The 24,439-nt window shown below is 42.6% G+C and overlaps 1 protein-coding gene and 1 pseudogene across 1 annotated transcript; both read right to left on the reverse strand.

Annotated features, from left to right (window-relative positions):
• Positions 1–1,144: 1,144 nt before the first annotated feature.
• LOC144380408 (uncharacterized) lies at positions 1,145–1,846 on the reverse strand (annotated as a pseudogene).
• Positions 1,847–16,174: 14,328 nt separating this feature from the next.
• On the reverse strand, positions 16,175–23,345 carry CLDN34 (claudin 34). The gene is made up of 2 exons (XM_036092700.2): positions 23,113–23,345; positions 16,175–17,101 (listed from the first exon to the last, which is right to left on the reverse strand). The coding sequence occupies exons 1-2, from the start codon at positions 23,332–23,334 to the stop codon at positions 16,433–16,435; spliced, it is 891 nt and encodes a 296-aa protein (XP_035948593.2). The 5' UTR covers positions 23,335–23,345; the 3' UTR covers positions 16,175–16,432.
• Between the last annotated feature and the right edge of the window lie 1,094 nt (positions 23,346–24,439).

Consider the following 24,439-nt stretch of genomic DNA (forward strand, 5'->3'; position numbering starts at 1 on the left):
GCTATATCTATCTAGCTACCTAACCCTACCATAGAGTTTTATACTTCAAAGATTACATTTTTGGGGGCGCCTGGGTGGCTCAGTCAGTTGAGTGTCCAACTTTTGATCTCGGACCAGGTCTTGATCTCACAGTTGTGAGTTCCAGCCCCACACTGGGCTCTACGCTGGGTGGGGAGCCTGTTTAAAAAAAATGAAAATTACATTTTTTATTGATATTGTCAAATGTCCCCTGGGGGAGGGAAGCAAAATCACCCCTAGTAGACCCTTGAGTTAAAGGTAGCCAAAGACCTAGGCAAATGGATGTTATGATATATTGAGCCGATGAAGTTTTATTCCATAGTTTTCCTCAAAATCCACTCAACATGCCATAGTGTTCATTAGCCAGGCTTGCTGGCTACCTATAACCCAGAGGTTTTCAATGGGGAGCAATTTTGCCCCCCAGAGAACATTGGGAAATGTCTGGAGACATTTTTTGGTCTCGACAGGGTGGGGAGAGGGAGTGCCTTTGGCATCTAGTGGGTAGAGGCAACAGATGCTGATAAACATTCTGCAGTGTCCAGCATAGTCCCCCACCCCCAAACGAACCCAGGCCAAAATATCAATAGTGCTGAGGTTGAGAAACCCTGTTCTAACCTAACCGATTATAACGTCTTAAAGATCTCTAAGCACCTGGGTCACTCAGTCAGTTAAGCATTTGACTCTTGATCGCAGCTCAGGTCTTGATCTCAGGGTTGTGAGTTTGAGCCCCACACTGGGTATAGAGATTACTTAAGTAAATAAAATTTTTAAAAAAGAAAGAGATCTCTAAGCTCTAAACATGATTATTTTCCTGTGTGTATATGTGAGCTAATTAATAACCTCTGATTTGGCTTCGAGTTGGTTGTGTGCATTTACGCTCACACCGGTGTGCTTGCATTACACAAGTATTTTTTCCTCCCTTTGAGCTTTGACAGTGTATGCATGCAATACATTTGTCTACAGATTTCAGGAAGTGAAAAGTGCCAAAGAAAGGAAGACGTTTGCAGAATAGAGTAGAATAGAATAAAAACTTCAGACACACCTCAAAAAACCAAATACGTTTTATTTTAAATGAGCAGATGATTACAACAATATGATATGTAGGTAGGACATTTCTTCAAGAAAACTATTGGCAGTCATTCCAAAGAGTAGGCCCTTCATTCAGACCTTTTGTTTTGGACGTTTGCCCACAGCCATGGGTTTCACTTGACTCCACTGTTTCACGGAAGAACATGGCGGCACTTATTCTCGAGAGGGTGGCAATTGTGAGTCCTAGCGGGAACACGTAGGAGAAGCGTTTCCTTATTAGCATTTCTTTTCCAATGGGAAAGCTAAGTGGGAAGTCAAGGGTGGTTTGGCCATAAAAATCCGCAGTGAAATTCCAGCTCACTGTAATCATAGTACAACTATAGCTGAAGACAAGAAAGGCAGAGATGTCATAACACGATCAAAGGAAATCTGGGTATGGGGCATGGATCCGGCAGACCAAAAGTGCCACCCAGCCAAAGATCAGGACTACTGACTTCATAAACTTCACCAACAATATCAGATCTTGCATGTACCAGATTTTCTCCGATATGACCCAGCTCCCGTTGATCCTGCTGTGCATCAACAACTCAACAATGGAGCCAGAGATGTTAAATCTTTGAAAATAGAAAGTTTCCCAAAGTCCAATGAACACAACGAGAATAACTGCTGTTAAACTCCCACGCACATCAGGATCTGCTGCTGGCTAGGCTGATGCCGAAAGCCCAGGCCAAATAACTAAGAAAGAGGCCCATCAGTTTGAGAAATAGTGCTTCAATTCAGGTTGACTGAAAACAAGGTGGAGGCATCGTGAAATCAAGCCAGGAACACCCAAGAGAAGAAATAAACTGAGCGATCCACAATTTAGAAGGTGCTAAATATTTATGGCTTGCCCTTGTCTAAAAGTTATATTTAAGCGTCCTGTATATGTATTGGCCTTCAATTAGGGTTCTAAATATTTTAGGTAAGGATAAAATGACCATGGTGACAGTATTAATCTGCAAGGCATTTTTGGAACACGATGCGACATATCTCTCAAACGTGGAACTGTTCATAACTCTTGTCCAGCAACTCCAATTCCAGGAGTTATATACGGAAGTGCTGCTAAGAGTTTGCAAAAATATACATAGAGAGATGTTAGTTCCAGCACCATTTATCAGGGAGAGAAATTGGAAATAAATAGTAATAAATACATGTCTAGTAATAGAGGAATGGTTAACTACATGATGGTACATACAGGATTATAGTGAAATATTACACGGCCATTACCAAGAATGAGTGAATCCACATGAACTGAAGAAACTTCTGCAGTACACCAAAAAAAAAAAAAAAGGAAAATGAAAAATAATACATATAGTATGACCATTTGTGTCAAAAGAAAACACATATAATTTTCTTTATAGATCTACAAATAGTTATGTACATACATTTTTAAAAAGATTTTATTTCTTTATTTGACAGAGAGAGAGAGCACAAGCAGGGGGAGCGGCAGAGGGAGAGGGAGAAGCAGGCTCCCCATTAAGCAGGGAGCCTCATGCAGAACCCCAGGACCATGACCTGAGCTGAAGGCAGATGCTTAACCAGCTGAGCCACCCAGGTGCCCCTGTACATACATTTTTAAAAGTTTAGGAGGATGCTCACAAAAAGGGCAATCTGATCAGTTGAGAGGGGCAGAGACTCATTCTTATTTTTTCTATACTCATTCATCTTTTTCTATAATTTGTATGGTTTACATACTTTTTTTTTAAAGATTTTATTTATTTATTTGACAGAGAGAGACACAGCGAGAGAGGGAACACAAGCAGGGGGAGTGGGAGAGGGAGAAGCAGGCTTCCCGCGGAGCAGAGAGCCCGATGTGGGGCTCGATCCCAGGACCCTGGGATCATGACCTGAGCCGAAGGCAGACGCTTAACGACTGAGCCACCCAGGTGCCCCTACGTACATATTTTTAAATTAAAAACAGAATAAACATGACCTTGACGATCTATAGCATGTTGTACACAACAAATCATGCCTATTTACTTTTTTTACCCATCACTTGCTCAAACTCCACCTTTAGATGTTGCCTTCTTTGGGGTACAACGTAAAAATAGCCTGAGGTATTGTGCACGAAGCAAGTGTCTTCTATGAAGGAAAATCTAGATTGTGGAGTAGCTTATTTGGATCTTTTTCCATTTGAATCCTTGGGAGTCCGTGGCGGGCATAATCAGAACATGATCCTCCCAGGGTTTCTGCCTCTGCTGATTAGCAGAAGGGAATGAGGCAGGATCTGCTCAGAGGGGGCTGGTGTGTGGGTAACAGAAGCGACTGCCCGTGCAGAAGATTTGAGGGGTCTCTGAAATACAGCTCCTTGCTATGAAGCCTGATATTCCCGACACCGTATCTGCTGTGCCACAATCTCCTGGGGAATGTGCTTTCTAATGGCACGAAGGCAGGAGTTTTAGCTACATTAGCCAAATGAGTTTGGGGTTGCCTGCCAGCCTGATGACCTCACTCTCCAGGAATAGTGTTTCCTTACCAATGGAGTTCTGAAGGGAACGGACCACAGGCCCGGTGAGTTTTGCCAGCATGAAGGCATTAGGAAGGAGAAGATCACATATGCAGGAACACATGCCAGTTCAGGGAAGTTTTGGAGCATCTGCGTCTGAAACCGATGGAGTGGGAACTTGTTTTTCCCGAGGGCCAAATGTGAAAGACTCCCTATATCCTATTTTAAAATTTCCCCGTGGGCCATGTAGAAGGACCCAAGCGTTTGGAAGATTGGAGAATGGCAAACAGTCCTCGGAGTGCTAGGAAATTTCACACAGAGAGGGGAAAAGGTCCAGCCAACATGAAAAGATCCACGAGGAGAGATGAACCACCTATCGTAAAAGAGGTTTGGTTAGGTAGAGTTTGGGGCTCTGAACAGAGCCCGCCCTATCCTGTCTCCTCCCGAGTATTTATTACGCACACCTTGTGTTTTGTATACGTCGTGCCCTGTTGCAAATAGTTTATGAATAGTAACACATTCAATCCTCATGACAGCCCAATGATAGATGTACCATTATGATCCCATTTTCTAGGTGAGGGTACTGAGCACAGAGAGGTTAAGTAATTTACTCAAGGTCACATAGATATAAACGGCGAAGCCAGGCTCTCGAGCCCTCGCTGTTGACGCAGTGCTTCCTGGCTCTCCTAATAGCAGATGGCATTTATTCACAACAAAAAAGCATTACAAATGGACAAATTCTATGTCAATGATAATAATGGCTATCTGTGGCCTTCTCTATGTTCCATAAAAAATGAAACTGAATCTTGAAGGGCAGCAACAGATGGGAAAATATAAATACTTGCCTCCTTGATCTCCCTGTGACTAAAGACTTTAAAAGCCAATGCTTTTATAAAGGGATGCACCTTCCCTACGTTTCCTTGGACAAGGATCCATGGAGAGATATTGACATAGGCCCTCATGAGGCCTCTTTTGGTTTTGTTTCGGTTGCAAAGGTCAACACCATTCATCCCCCTCTGTAGTCTACCTTACCTCTGGTCGTCACCTAACTATGCTTAAGGTTGTAAATTTATACAATTTTAATTTAAAACTGCTTGCTTATGATCAAAATTCTAGAACCTCACACACACTAAGCATGATGTTAAAGTGAACCAGGGACACAACTGTGCAGAGGAGAGAAAAACGCAGAAGGGTGATCACGAATAAGGAGTGGGAAAAACTTGTGTTTTTATTTTTATTTTTATTCTTTTTTATTAACATATAATGTGTTATTTGTTTCAGAGATACAGGTCTGTGATTCATCAGTCTTGCACAATTCACAGCGCTCACCATAGCACATACCCTCCCCAGTGTCCATCACCCAGCCACCCCATCCCTCCCACCCCCCACCACTCCAGCAACCCTCAGTTTGTTTCCTGAGATTAAGAGTCTCTTATGGTTGTCTCCCTCTCTGGTTTCGTCTTCTTTCATTTTTCCCTCCCTTCCCCTATGATCCTCTGTCTTGTTTCTCAAATTTTTATTTTTATTTTTTACTTTTTGTTTCATACTTTAGTTGAGGTGTAACTTACAAAGAGTAAAAACTACTCACCTTACATGTGCCACTCAAGGAATTTGTACACAGCTTCCCCTGTAACCTCCATTAGGGTAAAAAGAATATTCTGATCTCTTGCTAGTCAATAGCCACCTAGGTCTGCCCTTCACCCATGTGTGATCACTATTCTGGTGTCCCCCACCATAAATTATGTTTGCAAATTCTTGAACTACACATATATGGAAACACACAGAACATAATGTATCTTTGGTCGCTCTCTTTTGCTCAGCATAATGTTTTTGAGATTCACCTGCGTTGTTGAATACACCACTGCTCCCTCGTTTCTGTTGTGGTTCAGCATTCCATGGTATGGGCACGCCCAGTTTGTGTATCTTTTCTCCCATGGATGAACATTTGGGTTGTCTCCAATTTGGGTCTATTATGGGGAAGAATTTATTGATATTTTAAAAAGAAGGCATATGTTTTCTCCCGAATTTGATGCGTATGCTCCAGCAGCAGTAGGACATCTGTATTCTCTAGAATACACAAGTATAGCCAGTCAGGAATCTAGATGGACTTCTGACATTTCACAGAGAACCCACACACACTATTTGCTGCTCCCCTGATTTTCTCTGTTGGAGGAGTCTCTCTCTTAGAAGAGGAGACAAGAGAACTCTAGGAAAGACAGATGGATGGAATCTTCTAGGCTCCAGAAGTCGTGCGTCATTCTTACAGAGGAAGAGCACATGTCCTAAGGAGAATATGCAGAGGACATTGTGGTGGTGTGTGAAGTCTCCGATAAGACCCCTCAGTCATGTGGACAGTGAGCTTTTGGAGCAGAAAAACAGCTCTCCAGCAGATAATTCTATTACTGCTTTCACCACTATTTTGGAGGACTGTGTCTAAAGACCTCAGGTTTCACCCCGGCTCCTCTTTCCGACCAGGGACAAGCCGCTTAGAATCTCTCCATCTTGATCCCTCGTGTGGAAGATGGGAGCCGCCCGCCCTGCATCCTTTCTCTGCCACAGGAACTCTGTGCTTCCCGGTGCTCAAGCCAACCCGGCACATTGTCCAGGGCTGCCAGAAAGAGAAAGGTGAAAGCAATCCATGAACTATGAAACATCAATATATTGGGCATTATGACAACTATCACCTCCTGGTGTTTCCTCAGAGTCCGAGGTGGGACTGAGGGGAAGGCTGGGGAGGATGAAGGAATTGTCAGCACTAACCTGGGCCACCCTTCCTCCCTCAGACTGGGAGTGCTGTTACCCTTATGTGGTCTCTTTATTTCCTGGGGTCTCAACAACGAATGTTCTGGCACTTTTGATTTCGTCTCCAGCCCAAGTGCCATATGGCATCTCTCTGGCTCCTGGCTACCTTGGAAGGATCTCTATGAGAAAGAATGAAAGAAATATCACCAGCCCTTATAGCATCCGCCAGCACCAACTGGAAATACACAGGATACATTCTCTTTGCTTATTCCTGTAAAAAATATTCTTTCCAAAAGAATATTCTTTTGGAATACTTCAGAAGGTCTTGAAACACATTTTTTTCCTTTTCTTCTTTTACCCTTCTCCCTCAAGGCAGACCCTGCCTTGGTGATCCCCTCGTCTTTTGTATCTAAAGTCTTTATGACCCATCCGCTTGCTCTCTGTTGAGACTGAAGGCAGCAGAGGGTCACCACCTAATTTCCACCAAAGCCAACTCAGTCACTTGCTTCTGTGACCAACAGATGGCAGTTGAGCCACTCTCTCCATGGTCACCATCTCTCTTCTGGGAGAGAAGTGCGTTCGGGCAACGCTTCCTCATAAGCATGTCTTCTACGAGCTTCCATTTTCCAAGAAACCCATGGTTTTGATCCACTTAAATTACACAAATCCACTTTCAAATCCCCTATATGTAAAGTTGGCCTTAATTAGACCTATTATAGGGAGAGATTTCATTGGGGGAAACATGATGTTTACCTAGGAACCATTTTACAAGCCATTCTTGTGGTTGCATGGAGAATACATGGGACTCAGTCCAAGGCCAGCCCTGAAGGTCTGAATGGGACTCAGAATTGCCATCCCGCGCCTTTCAAAGACTTGGGAAGAAAGCCAGGAACTCTTTAACTAAATGCAAAAGGGTGTTATTTCCTCCTAGTTCCCAATGCTTGAGAGCTAAGGGCATTATGCAAATAGTGGTCAGCACAGAAAGGAGATTTACTAAGGAATGCCATTAAAATTTTACAAAACCTCCATCAGAGAGGAAGAATCCGTCACCCACAAATCATGATACAAAGCCTAAGGGCAAAATGACTGTTTAACATTCTAACAGAGCACCCAGCCCACTTGGGTCCACAGGCAGTGTTTTTGGAACATGTATTTAAATAGCTGATAGACTTATGTCACAGTGGGAAAAAATTTTCAAACCCTATGCTCTCAAAGACTTAAATAAATATTCTTTAAAAAGAAGGACATTCCATGCTAGTCCTTTGAATTCTCTCTGGTGAACTCAGTATGACCCTCACTCAGTCTGTCGCTCCAGATTAAAGTGAGTATGTCTAATTTTTAACCATTAATACCTTATTTTTTTAGTCATTTATTTAGTTTCATTGAGGCCATTTAAACATTTGAAGAGCCTTGTGAAAAGTGTGAGCAATCAAGATGCACGAGTAGAAGGTGCATGCTTTGTACGCACTAGATCCTTAAAGTTCTTGGTTAAATGTTTTGGCGGCTCCTCTCATGTGAGAAATACCCAGTGAATGTTTGGGGAAGGAATTCATCAGTGAGTGAATGAGCTGGAGTTGTCTCTCTCCTCAGCTGGCCTCAAGCAGGATTTTGGAATATATCAGATAGGGTGTTAGGAGGGCTTAGAAGTTACCCTGGGAGCTGACTGGGCCACATACGAAGTTTGGGAGAAAAAGGCATTCCACAGTCCATGAAGGGCATACCTACTGGGTGGGGTCCTCGGAGCAGTGATTTATTGATTTATTGATTTTAAAGATTTATTTATTTATGAGAGAGAGAGAGAGAGCATGCGTGAGTGCAGGGCTGGGGACAGAGAGAGAGGGAGAGAAAGTCCCAAGCTGACTCCACGCTGAGTGCAGAGCCTGATACCGGGCTCGATCTCACGACCCTGAGATCATGACCTGAGCTGAAATCAAGAGTCGGACGCCTAACTGACTGTGCCACTCGAGTGTCCCGTAATACAAAATTAAAAAAACCAAATCTTAACTGTTGTATTAATATCACCAAAAGAGAAGAAATATTTATGACCCCTATAACCCACACACACAACCTAAGGCCTGAATGGAAAAAGTAAATATGGGTTGAAAGTCTAAGCATACATCCCAGCAATCCTACTCCAAGATATCTATCCAAGAGAAATAAAAATGCATTCATTCATAAATCTAAATGCAAATGTGAATAGTACCTTTTTTCATATTTGCCTCATTCTGGAAACAACCCAATGCAAAAAAAAACTACCTTAAACATTCCTCAAAAAACAAAAGTAGAATTGAACAGAGGGAAAGATCCATACCATGTTCCTGAATAAGGAGACTTAATATTATAAATATGTAAATTATTCCTAAGTTAACTTATAAACTTAGCATGATCCTAATAAAAATACTAACATTTTTTTTTTCAGTCTGGAGTAACACAAGGTGATTATGAAATTCATATTGAAAAATAAGCAGAAACAACTAAGAAATTCTAAGGATGGGGAGCAAAGAAGCACATCATATGGCATAGCATTTTAAAAATTTATTTATTTAAGTAATCTCTACACCCAATGTGGGGCTCAAACTCATGACCCAAAGATCAAGAGTCACATGCTCTTCCGACTGAGGCAGCCAGGCTCCCCAAACATTTTATTTTAAAATAGGACTTTAAAATTTAAAACAGTATAGTATTGGCACATCAATACACAAATACTCTAAAGAAGTCAAATAGAATGTCCATAAATGGATCCAATATCTGTGGAATTTACTATATGAAAAAAAGGCAGCATCTCAAATCAGTGTAGAAAAGATACTAGGTTCGTTTTTTTTTTTTTAAAGATGTTATTTATTTATTTGACAGAGAGAGCACAGGGAGAAGCAGGCTCCCTGCTGAGCAGGGAGCCCGATGCAGGGCTCGATCCCAGGACCTCGGGATCATGACCTGAGCGGAAGGCAGATGCTTAATGGACTGAGCCACCCAGGTGCCCCAGGGTTTTTGTTGTTTTGCTTTTGTTTTTTTAATTAAGTAATATGGTACAAAAGGAGAATCATTTTTTTTTTTTTTTTAAAGATTTTATTTATTTATTTGACAGAGAGAGACACAGCGAGAGAGGGAACACAAGCAGGGGGAGTGGGAGAGGGAGAAGCAGGCCTCCCGCGGAGCAGGGAGCCCGATGCGGGGCTCGATCCCAGGACCCTGGGACCATGACCTGAGCCGAAGGCAGACGCTTAACGGCTGAGCCACCCAGGCGCCCCAAGGAGAATCATTTTTAAAAGGTAAATTTGGCCCAATATCTCACAGTGTATGTCAGGATAAAGTCTAAATGAATACAGTAAAAATGAAGTATTAGGGAAAAAATAAACACATGCTTTTTGAACAGGGGGGTGGAAAAAATATGCCTAAATTATGACTCAAATACCAGAAGCATAAAAGATTGATAATTAGACAATATATACTTTACCAAAATCATTTGCATAACAAAAAATGCAGTAAGCGAAGTTCGAAAATAAAAATTAAGAGGGGATTAAGAAAGGTATTTGTAAGTGAAGGCGCAGAGGGCAAAGGGCAAATATACCTACTATATTAAGGTCTCCTAAACATCAAGAATATCGACAAACTCAGTAGAAGAATGGGCTAGAAATATGAGTAGGTTAGTGGTAGGCATCTGTGACATGCACTCCAAGGATCCCCACCTTCCTCATATTAGTGCCCTTGATCTTCTCCCCTTGACCGTGAGCTGGACCCAGCAACTTGCTTCTAATGCATCGAAAATGGCAAAAGTGATGGGATTGTGACTTCCGTGATTAACTTGAACAAAAACCCATGACTTCCATCCTGCTGGCGCTCTCTGCTGCTCTCTCCCTTCCTCGCTCTGATGAAGTCAGCTGCCATGCTTTGAGACGCTCTACCGAGAGGCCCATCTGGCAAGGAACTGAAGACTAAGGCCAATAGCTTACGAGGAGCCAATGAAATGCATCCTGCCAACAACAAAGTAAGTAAACCATGAGGTGGCTTCCCCACTGGAGCCTTCCAGGGACAGCAATGGCCGGGTTGGCATTTTGGTTGCAGCTTGTGTGAAAGACTGTGAAGCAGAGGATCCAGCTAAGTTGTTCTCAAACCACTGATTCATAGAAGCTGGAAGATAATAAATGTGTGTTGCTTGAAGCCACGAAGCTTCGGGAGAACTGATTACACAGCTGCAGATAATTGACTGACAGATCACTGAAGAAATGGAAAATAGCCGTAAGACATTTGATAAAATGCTCATCCTCGCTAACGAGAAATATACATTGGAAACGATATGGAGATACCGTTTCTCACCTATCATACGGAAGAAAAATTCAAAAGTTTTACAGAGTATTTTTTTTTTTTTTTTTTTTTTGGACAAGGCCACAAGGAAGCAGGCATTTTCATAGATTGCTCGTGGGAACGCAAAGTGTATCATCCTGTGTGTACTGACCCTGTGCTCCCGGAGTCCTAGGAATCTATCCTAAAGATACGCTGGCAAAAATACAAAAAGAGGTATGCACAAAGGTATAATACATATACACTTGCGGAGACACCTAACTGGCTGAATAAACTCGGGAGCAGCCACACATGGAATACTATGCAGCCTTAACACAGTGGGCAAGACCTCTGTAGGCTGATCAAGTGATCTGCAGGAATTTCTTGTCAAGTGAAAAAGACAGGTATATATTTACACACCAGATAATATATATACTATGGTTGCATTTTGAAAAAGATGGAATATGAATATGCAACATCCATATTTGCAAAAGAAAATATTGGAAAATTAACCAAAAATTTAAAAGTTGTCTAAGACGGGGTGGTGCCTGAGTGGCTCAGTCGGTTAAGTGTCTGCCTTCGGCTCAGGTCATGATCTCAGGGTCCTGGGATCGAGCCCCGCATCGGGCTCCCTGCTCAGCGGGGAGCCTGCTCTCCCTCTCCCACTCCCCCTGCTTGTGCTCTCTCGTTCTCTCTGTTAAATAAATAAATAAATCTTAAAAAAAGTTATCTAAGATGGGAAAGAATAGAATGAGGATAGGAACAGACGCTTATTGAGACTAAATCTGGTTTAGTAACTTTGACTTGAAAATAAGTATTTCACATATTCAAAAAATAAAACTATGTCAAAAACACAAAAGTAAAGACAGAAAACAAGATGAAATGAATAAACTGCATTGCTTACCGACTTGGTGATATAACCATCATTATATCAACAAATTTCACAATGCTGTATTTTGACTATATACACCTAATACAATGCATTTTAGAGACAAACAGGGCTTAAAAGAAACCTTAAGCTTTATTCAGTAGTCTTATGGCTAATAGTGATATCAGTAATATTTAAAAATTTTTATATCTCACAGAATAAATATGTTAATATTGTTGGGTTTGGGGGGCGCCTGGGTGGCTCCGTCAGTTAAGTGTTTGACTCTTTTTTTTTTTTTTTAAGATTTTATTTATTTGACAGAGAGACACAGCGAGAGAGGGAACACAAGCAGGGGGAGTGGGAGAGGGAGAAGCAGGCTTCCCGTGGAGCCGGGACCCCGATGTGGGGCTCGATCCCAGGACCCTGGGATCATGACCTGAGCCGAAGGCAGACGCTTAATGACTGAGCCACCCAGGTGCCCCAAGTGTTTGACTCTTGATTTCAGCTCAGGTCACCATCTCAGGGTCGTGAGATCAAGCCCTTCATCAGGCTCCATGCTCAGGGGGAGTCTGCTTCTCTTCTCTCTCTCTCTGCCCCGCCCCCCACCCCGATTCACGGGCATGCTCTCTCTCTCTCAAATAAATAAATAGATCTTAAAAAAAATATTGGTGGGTTTTCAATCTGGGAGAAAGAAACGTAATATCATATTGCAGCTAAAGAGTCTGTAAGTTTGAATTGAAAAAAGTTTTATAATATTTTTTCTCTTAAAAATTCATATATCCTACTCCTGTCCACTAAAATACCTAGATACAAAGGCAAAGAATGAGCACCACCAGTGTCTAAATTGTTCATTTCTAAATACCATCTGCATGTCTTGGGCTCACTGAAGGAATGGCATGCTAGTTCAAGGTCTTGGGCCTGAAATGTACATGATGCACCTAGGTCATCTTGTTGAGGCACAGAAAAGCCTCAAAGACTAATGAGGACTGCTAGTGGAGTTTCTTCTTGGAGCGATGAAATGTTCTGTAATCAGGTAAGTGCTGCTGGCTGCAGTTACGTGAATACACTAAAAACCACTCGTATATGTGGTTTTTGATGGTATGTGAACTATACTTTACTAAATTGTTATTAAAATGTTAAAGTATTTTTAATAACAAAAATGGGACGGGACTGCTGTGCAGGCCGCAGGAATCATGATTGACCGTGAGTCATGGGAAGTATCCCTCAATTGATGGGGATAGAGAATCAGCTAGTGAAGAGTTTCATTAAATGGAGCAACTCTGGATTCCAGGAGGAGGGATATGGCTAATACCAGCGTGTACTGAGCACACTGTCACAATACAGGTTTTCAACGGGCAAAACCTTGCCAGTATATAATGTAAATCTCAGAGAATTGGAAAATTACGAAAAAAATCCACTAAGACATAGAATGGAGCATAAAGAACATGAAAAAAATGCTGAATGCAAAAAGCAGATTTTTCAAGCAAAACACGTAGTCAGGAATCCAGTGTTTTTACAAAAGTATTCCAGCATCATCCAAACAGGCATGGGCCATAAAAGAGCTACGTGCTCTGGGAAAAGACTTAGAGGTTTTTTGTTTTTTTTCAAACATACTGGAAAACATGCTGAAAGAGTTGAGATGAAAACAATACCATGTCCATGGACTTCAGCAACCTTCATCAAAACGACAGCAAGCTCTCAGAGGTGGAAAAAGTTCAAACAGGCATGCACATAGGTTGCAGGCATGCACATTATCGACAGGCTAATGTCTCAAAATCCTCGCGACTACGATAGTGCCATGATCTTACTGCGTTTAGAATTTGCTTTGCTCCTGGGGCGCCTGGGTGGCTCAGTCAGTTAAGCAGCCCACTCTTGATTTCGGCTCAGGTCATGATCTCGGGATCCTGGGATCGAGCCCCATGTCAGACTCCAGGCTCAGCGGGGAATCTGCTTGAGATTTTCTCCCGCTCCCTGTGCCCCTCCCCCCACTCATGCACGGTCACTCTCTAAAATAAAGAAATCTTAAAAAAAAAAAAAAAAAGAATTTGCTTTGCTCCTGGATAGTGTCTCTGCAGAAAAATTCTTCCCTTTGAAATACTGACATGTTTTTGTAGTCATGTTTCTTGAAAAAAAAAAAAGGACAATGGTTTCAGTAATGATTTGAGTTTATTAAAAAGGCTTTTTTTCTAGAGCGCCTGGATGGCTCAGTTGGTTGAGCATCAGATTCTTGGTTTCTGCTTGGGTCATGATCTCAGGGTTGTGGGATCGAGCCCTGCATTGAGCCCTGCACTGGGCTCTGGGCTCAGTGGGGAGTCTGCTTGAGATTCTCTCCCTCTCCCTGTCCCTCTGCCCCTCCCCGTTGTGTGCTCTCTCTCTAAAATAAATAAATCTTTTTAAAAAATGCTTTTATTTTTTGGGGCACCTGCCTGGCTCGGCCAGTAGAGCATGTGACTCTTGATCTTGGGGCCATGAGTTCAAGCCCCACGTTGGGTGCAGATTAAAAAAACGCTTTTTTTCTTAAACTTTAAACATAGGAACCGTCACTGAAAAATGTTTAATAAAATGATTTTAAGCAGGGTATATCTGTACTCATTAATATTGTAGGTAGGTTTTTAGCTGGTAAAGTTAATTTGTTTTAAAAATAAACTGAACATTATGAGAAGGGAGAGTTTCCAGCATGTCCATAAAACAATAAATCAATTTAAAGAAACTGTCATTTATTTTGAAAGTGAGATCCATGAATAGGTTTCAAGAGATCTGTGAATCGGTACAAAATTTTGTGTGTATGGGAATTATTCTGTGGAGAATTTCCACGAGGTTAAGAACACTGGTATTAAAAGTAATTAGACACAGAGTAAATAAATATACTTTAATTTCAACATCTAACATTTGATGCATATAGTTGTTAACTCTATTACTGATATGTCCTTCTCTTTATTTTGTTCTTTAGGAAAATCATTTTAATATAATGAATTTTATTGATAAAGTAGAGTTGTTTGAGGTAAATAGGTTATGATTGTCTGGAATAAAGTTTTTTTTTTTAATCTTAAAATAATCCTGATAGAGACATGGTCAAAGGCCACATGTCCGTGTGGCTCCATGGCCAAAGATGGGCCAGTCTGATCATAAAAGGAGTAATGAATGCAGCTGAGGGAAACACTCTGAATACATAGGTAGCCACAAGTTACCATTAAAAACATTGATGAGACAATCTGAATATGGACTACGTATTTGATTACATTAGGAAATTATTCACTTTTCTTGGTGTGATAATGACAATGTGGTTAAGAAAAAGGAGTCCTTGGGCACCTGAGTGGCTCAGTTGTTAAGCGTCTGCCTTCGGCTCAGGTCATGGTCCCAGGGTCCTGGGATCGAGCCCTGCGTCGGGCTCCCTGCTCCGCGGAGAGCCTGCTTCTCCCTCTCCCTCTGCCCCTGCTTGTGTTCCCTCTCTCGCTGTGTCTCTCTCTGTCAAATAAATAAATAAAATCTTTTTAAAAAAACCAAAACATGAAGACAATCTCATGAGTTCTTGATACTCAAAAAAGAAAAAAGACAAAAATGAAAACTGATAGTGAAAACAATTTAAAAAATACATAGGTCAACACCAAGATAATTAATGCATTCTTCCTCCTTCCTCTAGAAATTTAACAATTAAAGGGAAAAAAATGAAGCATTTACCTTGTCTTTTGTGTATGAGCTGCATTTTAGAGAACCCAAGTGGCCATACTTGATGAGGGAAAGTTCTTCTTTACAAGAGCATCCCAGCTAATAAATCTGACAAGAATGTTCACATTAGAAAGTCACCACTTGTAATCCTTAGTGCAATAATTGATTTGCACAAGGACCACCAAAAGGTGGAAGGCTGATGAAATTTACAAGAGGGGTTGAGTTTTCCCCTCTGGATCTAGGCATCAATCTTAGCATCACTAAAGAGGTAGATTACCATATGCCACCTGTTATAATGTACTCAGTATCAGTACAGGGCATTGCCTTTGAAATACTTTTCCACAAAGAGCTGACCTGGAATCTAATGAAGCCTCGAGATGTAACAAGTTTAATGGTAGGACAATCGACCCACTTTCTTCAGCAAATCAAAATTATTAAGAAGAAAAAAAAAAGGCAGGGGTGCCTGGCTGGTTCAGTAGGTGGAACATGAGACTCTTGATCTTGGGGTTGTGAGTTTGAGCCCCATGTTGGGTGTACAGATTAAAAATTAAATCTTCAAAAAGAAAAAAAGGCAGAGGGGGTGTGATAAGGGAAGTACTTTAGTTTAAGAGACAGAGTGGGCATCTTGTGTGGAAAAGATAAAATCGTAGAATTATTTTTGAGGCATTTAAAAATTCTGATATGTATTCGATAACAAGGAATAATTGTTAAATTTTTTTAGGTATAATATGGTCATGCAAAGAAATGTCCATTTTTTAGAAAGTGATATTGAAATATATAAGGATGAAGGGACATGATGATGTCCCTTTGGAAAAAAACAGATTAAAAGCAAGGAGCTATAAAGCTAATATGACAGAATCTTGATAATTGTTGAGTGTGATAGTGAGTGTGGGGTGATTCCTCCTATTATTCTACTTCTGCATATTTTGGAGAATTTTACATGATAGAGCGATGTTATCACCATACCACAAGAAATAAAGTTGGTTGTTTTTAGCAGAAGTTTAAGAGGAAACGTAAGAATCACAGAAAAATCTCATTTCCACACACTAGGTTTATAGTATTGATTATTTATTGAACAATAATTAAAATACAGATCCAATAAGACCAACTGGAAGGTGAGGAAGATTTTTTTTTTAAATGAAATTTCCTCAATTCAATCAATGAACTGGTGAATCAATGAAACAAAGACACAGAAGGTAAAGGAAGGAAATAGTTGGCCACCTTCTGCCCAAAGCTACCTTTGCCATGGTCTTGAATCTTTGGAAATATTTGATAGAACATCCTACTAATATTTCTCATAAACTCTTGGTCAAGCTGGATTCGCAAAGCCAATGCAACCAGGACTTTTACTTCTTTGAACTTTGAGGGTGCACTTGGTTCACCGTGGGGAGTTTGTAAGCGAGGAAAAGTAACCCACTTAACACCATCATGAAGGCAGCCAGACACGCCACCAGAAAGGCAGTGCCAACCTCCTGAGTACTAGGCTTGAAGGGTATAGCGAGAGATGACGGGAAGGTAATACTCTCTTCACTCACCACGGAGTGGTAATTCCAGACCACAGTAATTGAGATACAGATGCCAGCAGCCAAGTCCAGAATTCCAGAAGCAACAAAAGGATTGAAGGTGGCATTCCCCTGACGAACTCCCATGTACACATTTCTAAGCGCAAAGACACTAGAGGCTCTCCCTAAAAGGCCTAGAATGCTGGCGAGCAGCAGCAGATTTTGAGAAACACGAATATCAAGAGGGAGGTAACTATCAAGGTAGCTGTAATGGCGACACAATGTGGCTCTCTTATAGTTGCCGATATGGTGGTAAAGGCAGACTTTCCACATTCCCACACAGACCCGGCCAGAGGGAAAGAGAGAGATGTTGTCCATGTGCCACACTCTCCATTCCACGAAGCCCAGGGAAGCACCGGTGAGGATCCATCCAACCGTGGCGATAGCAAAACCTGCCACTTGGCAGTTAGCGCTATTGATGAACAGAAACATGGCGGCCACACACCAAGGGAACTGCAAAAAAACACAGAGCACTGTGACGGTGGGGCCCTTGGGCTTGGAACAACCCCCGTGGGTACGCAGAGCTATATTTGAGAATGGAGACATGGGACGTTCACATTCTGCTGGTGGGAGCACAGAGCGAGCACACTTTGTGAAGGACCTTTGGCACTATTCATCAAAAGCCTTAAAAGGTGCCGACTTTCAAACAGGCAGTTCCATTTTGGGGCATTCGTCCAAAGAAATAATTACGATCGGCCACAAATATTTAGTCATGAAGTGGTCATCATGGCCCTGTTCGTAATACTGAAAAATGGGACACATGTTCAAGTCCAACAATTGAGCTTGGTTAAATAAGTTATGCTATATCCATGCAATGGAGCTATGTGCTAATGTTCAATATATGGCTGGAATCGAGCAAGGGGTAATATTTTGTGTTTGGCTCTGCTCACTTGCATAATGTTTTAAGTATCATCCATGTCCTGCCATGTATGAATAGTTTGTTCCTTTTCATTGCTGAGTCCTATTCAATTGGAGGGATAGGCCACAGTTTAAGTTTTTGGACATTGGGATTGGTTCCAAGTTTGGGCTATTATGAATAGTGCTGCTCTAAACATTTCTATGTAATATTTTGTATGGGCATACGTTCTCATTTCTCTTGTGTAGATATCTAGAGTGGGGCTAGTGGGGCGTATGGTAAGTGTTGCTGAACTTTTTAGAAAGTGCTAAACCATTTCCCTAGTGGCTCCACCATTTTGCATTCCCACCAGCACTGCATGAAGGTTCTGGTTTCTCTATCTCTTTTCCAACAGTTGATATGTTTCACCTTTTTGATTACATCCATTCTAATTACCATTAAAACATAATGTAACCAAAAGGAAGATGTCCCCAAGGTATCAAGTACAAACAGTAAGTTACAAAACAGTACATATAATCATGGATATGAGTAGAACTGGAAGTCTGTATGCTAAGTTAGTAGGAGCTATTTTTAACTGGGTTGGAGGGATTATGAGTTTTTAAAACTATTTGTATTGTGAAGAATCGTATAGCACACAAAATCTAAGTGTACAGCTCAATGAATTACCACAGGGCAAATAACCACATATACACCACTTGGTTTAAGATATATGACATTATCACTTCCTTATTTGTCTTTATCTTTTTTCACCTTAGCATGAACCCCCAAGCATCTTTATTCAATTCTGCCTGTTTTTCAAAACAGGGATCACGCAGTAGGCATTTCTCTGTGACTGGCTTCTTTCACTCAACACTGTTTCTGACCTTGGATTGTGATTTTTTAAATGATGTCTGGCTGGGGCTTCTGGGTGGCTCAGATGGTTAAGCGTCTGCCTTCAGCTCAGGTCATGATCCCAGGGTCCTGGGATTGAGCCCCGCATCGGGCTCCTGGCTCAGCGAGGAGCCTGCTTCTCCCTCTCCCTCTGCCTCTCTCCCTGCTCATGCTTTCTCTCTCTCTCTCTCTGTATCTCTGTGTCTCAAATGAATAAATAAAATCTTAAAAAAAAAATTAAAAAAAATAAATGATGTCTGGCTGTTCAAGCCTTTTAAGGTATTTCTGTCATGATCATGATTTTTTAAATAAAAACAGTAACAAAGACTTCATTAAAGTTATGAAGCAATGGAGGATGAATTACATCTGGTACATAACTACACGTAGGAGCTCTTATTCATTCACCATTAAGACTTAGCAGATATAAAAGTAGAATATTTTGTAATGTGGGAAAACATCCGTGATGGGTTGAATTTAAAACACAGATAATAAAACTACAAGTTTGTAGTGTGATCTTATTTATGCCCATCCTAAAATAAGCTGGAAAAATGCAAGACAAGATGCCTCTATTGGGATTACTAGTGATTTTTTTTTCATGTTTTAAGGTAAAAGTATTACTTTTTCAATTGGGGAAAAATGGGGGTGTACAAGGGGTACAAGTATAGAAATGAATAAAGATAAGGCAGAAGCAGGCGTGGAAGCCAGTTCATGGAGGGCATCAAGGGGTCTGGACTTTATTATGGGGGCATCCCACACTGGGACGTATTGATTTACCACTCATGTGTGGTATGCGTGGGAGAAAGAGGTGTGTACTTGTAAGGAAAGCTCTTCGAAATACCTCGCTCAGTGAAAATGTGTGTTGCAAAAGCATGTGTATAGAAATGGCTCCCTTGGGGTGCCTGGGTGGTGCAGTCGGTTGAGTGTCCGACTCTTGGTTTTGGCTGGGGTCGTGATCTCAGGGTCATGAGATCCAGCCCTGCATGAGGTTCCGTGCTCAGTGCGGAGTCGGCTTGGATTCTCTCTCCCTCTCCCTCTGCACAACCTTCCCTCCATGCCCAGCATCCTCTCTTCCTCGGTTTTAATTTTTTGCCAGAAACACGTAATGCTCTTAAAAGGTAAATGATGAATCGAGAAAGGGGAGAGAAGCGGGACAGAGGCAGGTCACGCCGCCTCTGAGGGAGGTGAGTGGCGCCAGGCCCTGGGCTGAGCAGGACCTCGGGGAGCAGGGAGGGTGGGGAGGGCACGGGAGGGCCTCGTGGGTAGCGGCTCAGCCTCCCGCAGCACTCCCGAGCCCCGGGCTCTCTGCCAGGTCGGCAGTTCCTAAACTTCTTGGTCTCAGGACCAAAAAGGTCTCCACCCTTTGCACTTAGAAGCGGTGGAGGTAGGCGGTTACTGGGTCATGGAGTTTTCGTTTGGGAAGCTGAAAAAAGTTCTGGAGATGGATACTGGAGGGAGGTGATGGTTGCAGACAAGAAGCTACTTCATACCACTGACCTGGACCCTTAAAAATGGTTAAAATGGTCAATAGTGTTATATATATTTTCCTACAATAAGAAAAAAAAACCAAAAAATTTATTGATGACCCCAAAGAGTTCTTGTTCTCACAGTTTATATCCACTGATATTTACCATATCAGGAATTAAAAGTGAGAAATTTAAAATTACTTATTACTTCATGTAATAAACGTTATGTATTAACAAGGATTTTTATGAAAAGCGACTATATTTTCCAAACAGAATTTAGAGGATATTGCTTTTAGCAATCTGCAAATTGTGTGTAAATTACACATTAAATTCTAAGAATGGAAGGGAAGGAGCAAACTATCAGCAGAAGCATGGTTCAGGATCAAGCTGGAGACAACGCAAATACCCACCTACAGTAGAAGGGACAAAGGAACTGTCGGTCTTTCATATGATGGAACACCATCCACCCCGCACAAACGGTTATGATAGCATTTGTGGTGTTTGTCCTAAGTACTTACTGACATACGCCCTCCAGCTGGGCATAAACAGTGTGTCACTTACTCACAATTCACTTAGTAGAAGGCCGGTACCCAATGGGCATGTGAAGTTTGTTGAGTGGGCCAAATGTGTCCCTGGAGGCCTCCTCCAGAACTCCTTCTCAAACCTGAATTCATCTGTAGGATGGAGACCCAGCCCAGCACTGATGGCCTGTTGAGTCAGAAACTCCCAACAGAACCCCCAGAGTCTCTGTAACCCATGCCATGTGGTCAAGAGGAACACGACCACGTTCTTGCTCTCACGGAAATGTTAAAAGCTCCATGACCTAATGGGAAGAGTGGAGACACTGACCCGTTTGTCTTTGGCTCCAGAGGAGATCCGCTTCTCGCCGCCGCTCTGGGGCTACCTGCCGCAGACACTTGCTATCCCCTTTGCCCTCGGGCAGCCGGCCCCTTCTCTCCTAATGGGCCACTTCCAACCCACCATCGGACAAGACCACCAGGACTTTGAAGGATGCTGTTGCGATAGTCTGGATCTCGTCTCATCAAAGTCCTCTGGCTCCACTTGCGTACCACGGACAAACCTACACAGGCACTTACCCAACATTTTAAAACCTTTAAAGAAAATTCTGGAATATTGGGGCCATTGTGACACGGGAGCTGGGTAGAAAGGACAGCCATTTTATGGTTTGTCTACTGTATGCCAAAAGGAAGGGCCCCCTAAGAGAATTATAAAAGCAATGCTGTACTCCTTAGGAGTTCTTCCCTAACCCCCCCTCCCGCCCCCAGGCCCCTGGTTCTCTGTGTTGACAGATTTGCCTATTATGGGTAGCTCCCATAAACAGAGTCCTACCATTTGTGGCCTTTGTGTGTGGCTTCTTCTAAGCATCATGTTTTGCGGGTTCATCCATAGATGTATTGGTACTTCATTCCTTTTCATGGCCCGGTAATATTCCACTGTATACATCTACTACTGTTTATTGAGCAGGTGATGGGCACTTGGGTTGTTTTCCCTTTGGGGCTATTATGAATGATGCTGCTATGAACATTAATGTGTAAGTGTCTGTATGGATATGTTTTCATTTCTCTTGGGTACGTACCTAGGAGTGGAATTGCTGGGTCACAGGGTAACTCTATGTCTAACGTGTTGAGGGACCACCAAATTGTTTTCTTAAGTGGCCGTACCATTTGATAATCCTACCAGCAATGTTGAAGGGCTCTAATTTCTCCCCCTCCTTGTAACACTAGCTATTGCTTGCCTATTTGGGTTTGACGACTATATATATGGAATCACTATGTGAGCTCAGTGTAAAGGACCCTTAGGAACAAGGGGCACTTAAAGACTGAGCTTAATTGTAGTTTTCTGGTTATTTTCTGGCCTCAGGAAGTTTAAAACACAAATATTCTTACCAGACTCTGGCTTATAACCTGAACGTAATTTCCATCCTTCGAATTTAACAGAGCTTTGTGAACTCTGAAATGCTTTCTCCAAGATGGGAAACCTTTCAATGGAGTGTTCTAGTAGGTGCTAGTTTTCATTAACACTTGCAATGTATACCTCACACTTTGCCTGAGTTCTGATGGGTCTTTGGTTCAGACTGGAAAGTCTCTACTTCTAAGGGTGGAACGATGGCATGTCGCAGAGACAGTCAGATTATTTTTTTTCCCTAGCCAAGGAGACCAAATGTGAGGGCTACACACGTTGGGTGACTGGAGAATATGAAAGAGAAAAGGGGAAGCAAATGGTGAGGACACATGCAGATGGTGAGGACACAGGCAGTTTCAGAAAAGGTGGGCCTTGTGGAGTATGAAAGGTGGACTTTAAACAGGGCAATGAAATACCAATAAAATAAATAGCAATAACCTAAAAAAACCCCAGTGAGGCTGTCTCACGATGACGTTACTATGGTGTCACAGCACAAAGGCTGTGGAATGGAGCGAGCTGAAGAGGTTCTACGTGGGATTAGGTGGCCCTCTGTGCTGGTCAGCCCCTTGCACCTTCCTTAGTCTTCACTGGTGGGTGACGCTGATGTGGTACCACTCGAATCCACGTCAGAAGAGACCAGGAATGGGCATCCAAATGGGAAAGCAAGGAACAGCAAATTAATCTTTGAGAGTGAGTGAAACAAACACTTGTGTGGTCAAGGAGTCAAAACACAATGGAGGACAGGAAACACAACAAAAACTCAAAACACAACAAAAACTCGAAAAATTAAATGTGGAATTACCCCATGATCCAGCAAGCCCAGCTCCTGGTATATACCCAACGGAAGAGAAAGCAAATACCTGCCCCCCTACCCCCGCCACGTTCATAGTAGCATCCTTCACAATAGCCAAGAGGTGGAAACCCGAACGTCTATCCATGGATGAATGGATAGACAAAATGGGGTCTCTACACACAGGGAGTATTTCTCAGCCTTAAAGAGGAAGGACATTCTGACACTTGTTCCAACACGGATGAACCTTGAAGACATCATAGTGAAATAAGCCAGTCCCCAAGAGACAAATGGTGTGATTCCGCTTCTGTGCAGCGTCCTAGACACAGAAAGTAGGACAGCGGTTGCCAGGGGCTGGGGGAGACACAAATGTGGCCAGTGGCGGTCAACGGGGACAGGGCTTCCGTTTGGGAAGAGGCCAACGTCCCGGACATGGATGGTGGTGGTGGCTGAACAACATTATGCATGTCCATTGAACTGTACACTTAAAGGGGTGGTAAAATGATCGATTTTGTGTTCTACTTTACCACAGTCAGACACACACAACAAAGAGGGGCCATACCTCCACTAAGGAGTGACGCAGTCTCCGAGGGAAGGAATGTCTGGGGAGGAGGGCGGCCGGCCACCGGGCCAGACGCACAGAAGCCCACGCGGCTCCTCTAAGGACGCCCTCCTTGCGCCTCCATGGCTGCTCCTCAGCAGGACACACAGGAGGTCTCAGCCGGCACACCTGCCAGCTGCTCGCCTCCAAGGCCGTCTCCTCAGCCTTCCGCTGTCCCCACATTCTGCCACCCATTGTCCTCACCTTCCAAGTTCTCGGTTGCTAGGTCCCAGGGGTGCCCGGGGGGTGGGGCTCAGTCGGTTAGATGGCTGACTCTTGATTTGAGCTCGGGTCTTGGTCTCTGGGCCTTAGTCTCAGGGTCGTGAGTTCGGGCCTGCGTTGGGCTCCACATGGGGCCCACTTGAAGAAGAATAAGATAAAACAAAAATAAAAAAGTAAAACAAACAAACAAATCCCTTGGTTGCTAGGTCCTAAATGCCAGGACACCATGCGTTCTTTCATTGATCAGCGCACCTCTTTCGTTTCTTTTCTTCATCACATATCCTATCAGGTTTTTTTTTTTTGGGGGGGGGTGGGTAAGGTTTACTAATGGGTCATCAGAGTCCACTTTTAAGATATATCTGAGTCAGACCTGTCTCCTACTCACTTCCTCTCTTGTCCCCCCAGACACGGCATCTAACCCACATCATCAGGCAGGTGTTGGCAGAAATGGCACCCAGGAGGGCGAGACTGAGCTGTGAAAGACCACAAGCAGCTAACACACTAGGGAAGATACCCTTAGTTCGTCGGAAAGGGCCTCCTTCTAGCTAGGCTTGGATTACAGGCTTGTTGACACATCATACACATGGGTAAGACAGTATGGAATATGTGCAATAATTCCTAATCTGTGAGAAATTGACCTAAGACTGGGAATAGCTTCAAATGGGGCTTTTGTAGACACGAGACTACCAGAAAGTCACATAATGTCAGCTAAGCGGCACTTCGGACTAGATTTTATGGAGAAGCCAAAATTCTACCAGAACTGCTTAGTGTTTCCACCATAAGGAATTTATCCCAGGAAAATGAGCAGAGATATGTACAAAGATGTAACTGAAACACACACCCAACGACCTATATAACTGAGGTTATAACTGGGGACAAACGGGAAAAAACCCCACTTAGAAGATATGTTTGGTGAACCATTCTATATCCTCATAGTGTGATATGACACAGCAATTCAACACTATGTTGATGAATAGTTAAGGGAAAAGTTCCCAGCTTTATTTTTTTTAAAGATTTTATTTATTTATTTGAGAGAGAGCATGACCAGGGGAACAGGCAGAAGGAG

The sequence above is a fragment of the Halichoerus grypus genome, chromosome X (genome assembly GCF_964656455.1).
Source record: "Halichoerus grypus chromosome X, mHalGry1.hap1.1, whole genome shotgun sequence".
Taxonomy (NCBI): domain Eukaryota; kingdom Metazoa; phylum Chordata; class Mammalia; order Carnivora; family Phocidae; genus Halichoerus; species Halichoerus grypus.

Bases quoted from the DNA above. Each gene is read 5' to 3' on its own strand.
- CLDN34 (XM_036092700.2), bottom strand. From the start codon at position 23,334: ATGTGGGGACAGCGGAAGGCTGAGGAGACGGCCTTGGAGGCGAGCAGC. The intron at 17,102-23,112 runs GTATGGCCCCTC...GTTTTTTTGCAG, and splicing joins TGCGTCACTCCTTAGTGGAG to TTCCCTTGGTGTGTGGCCGC.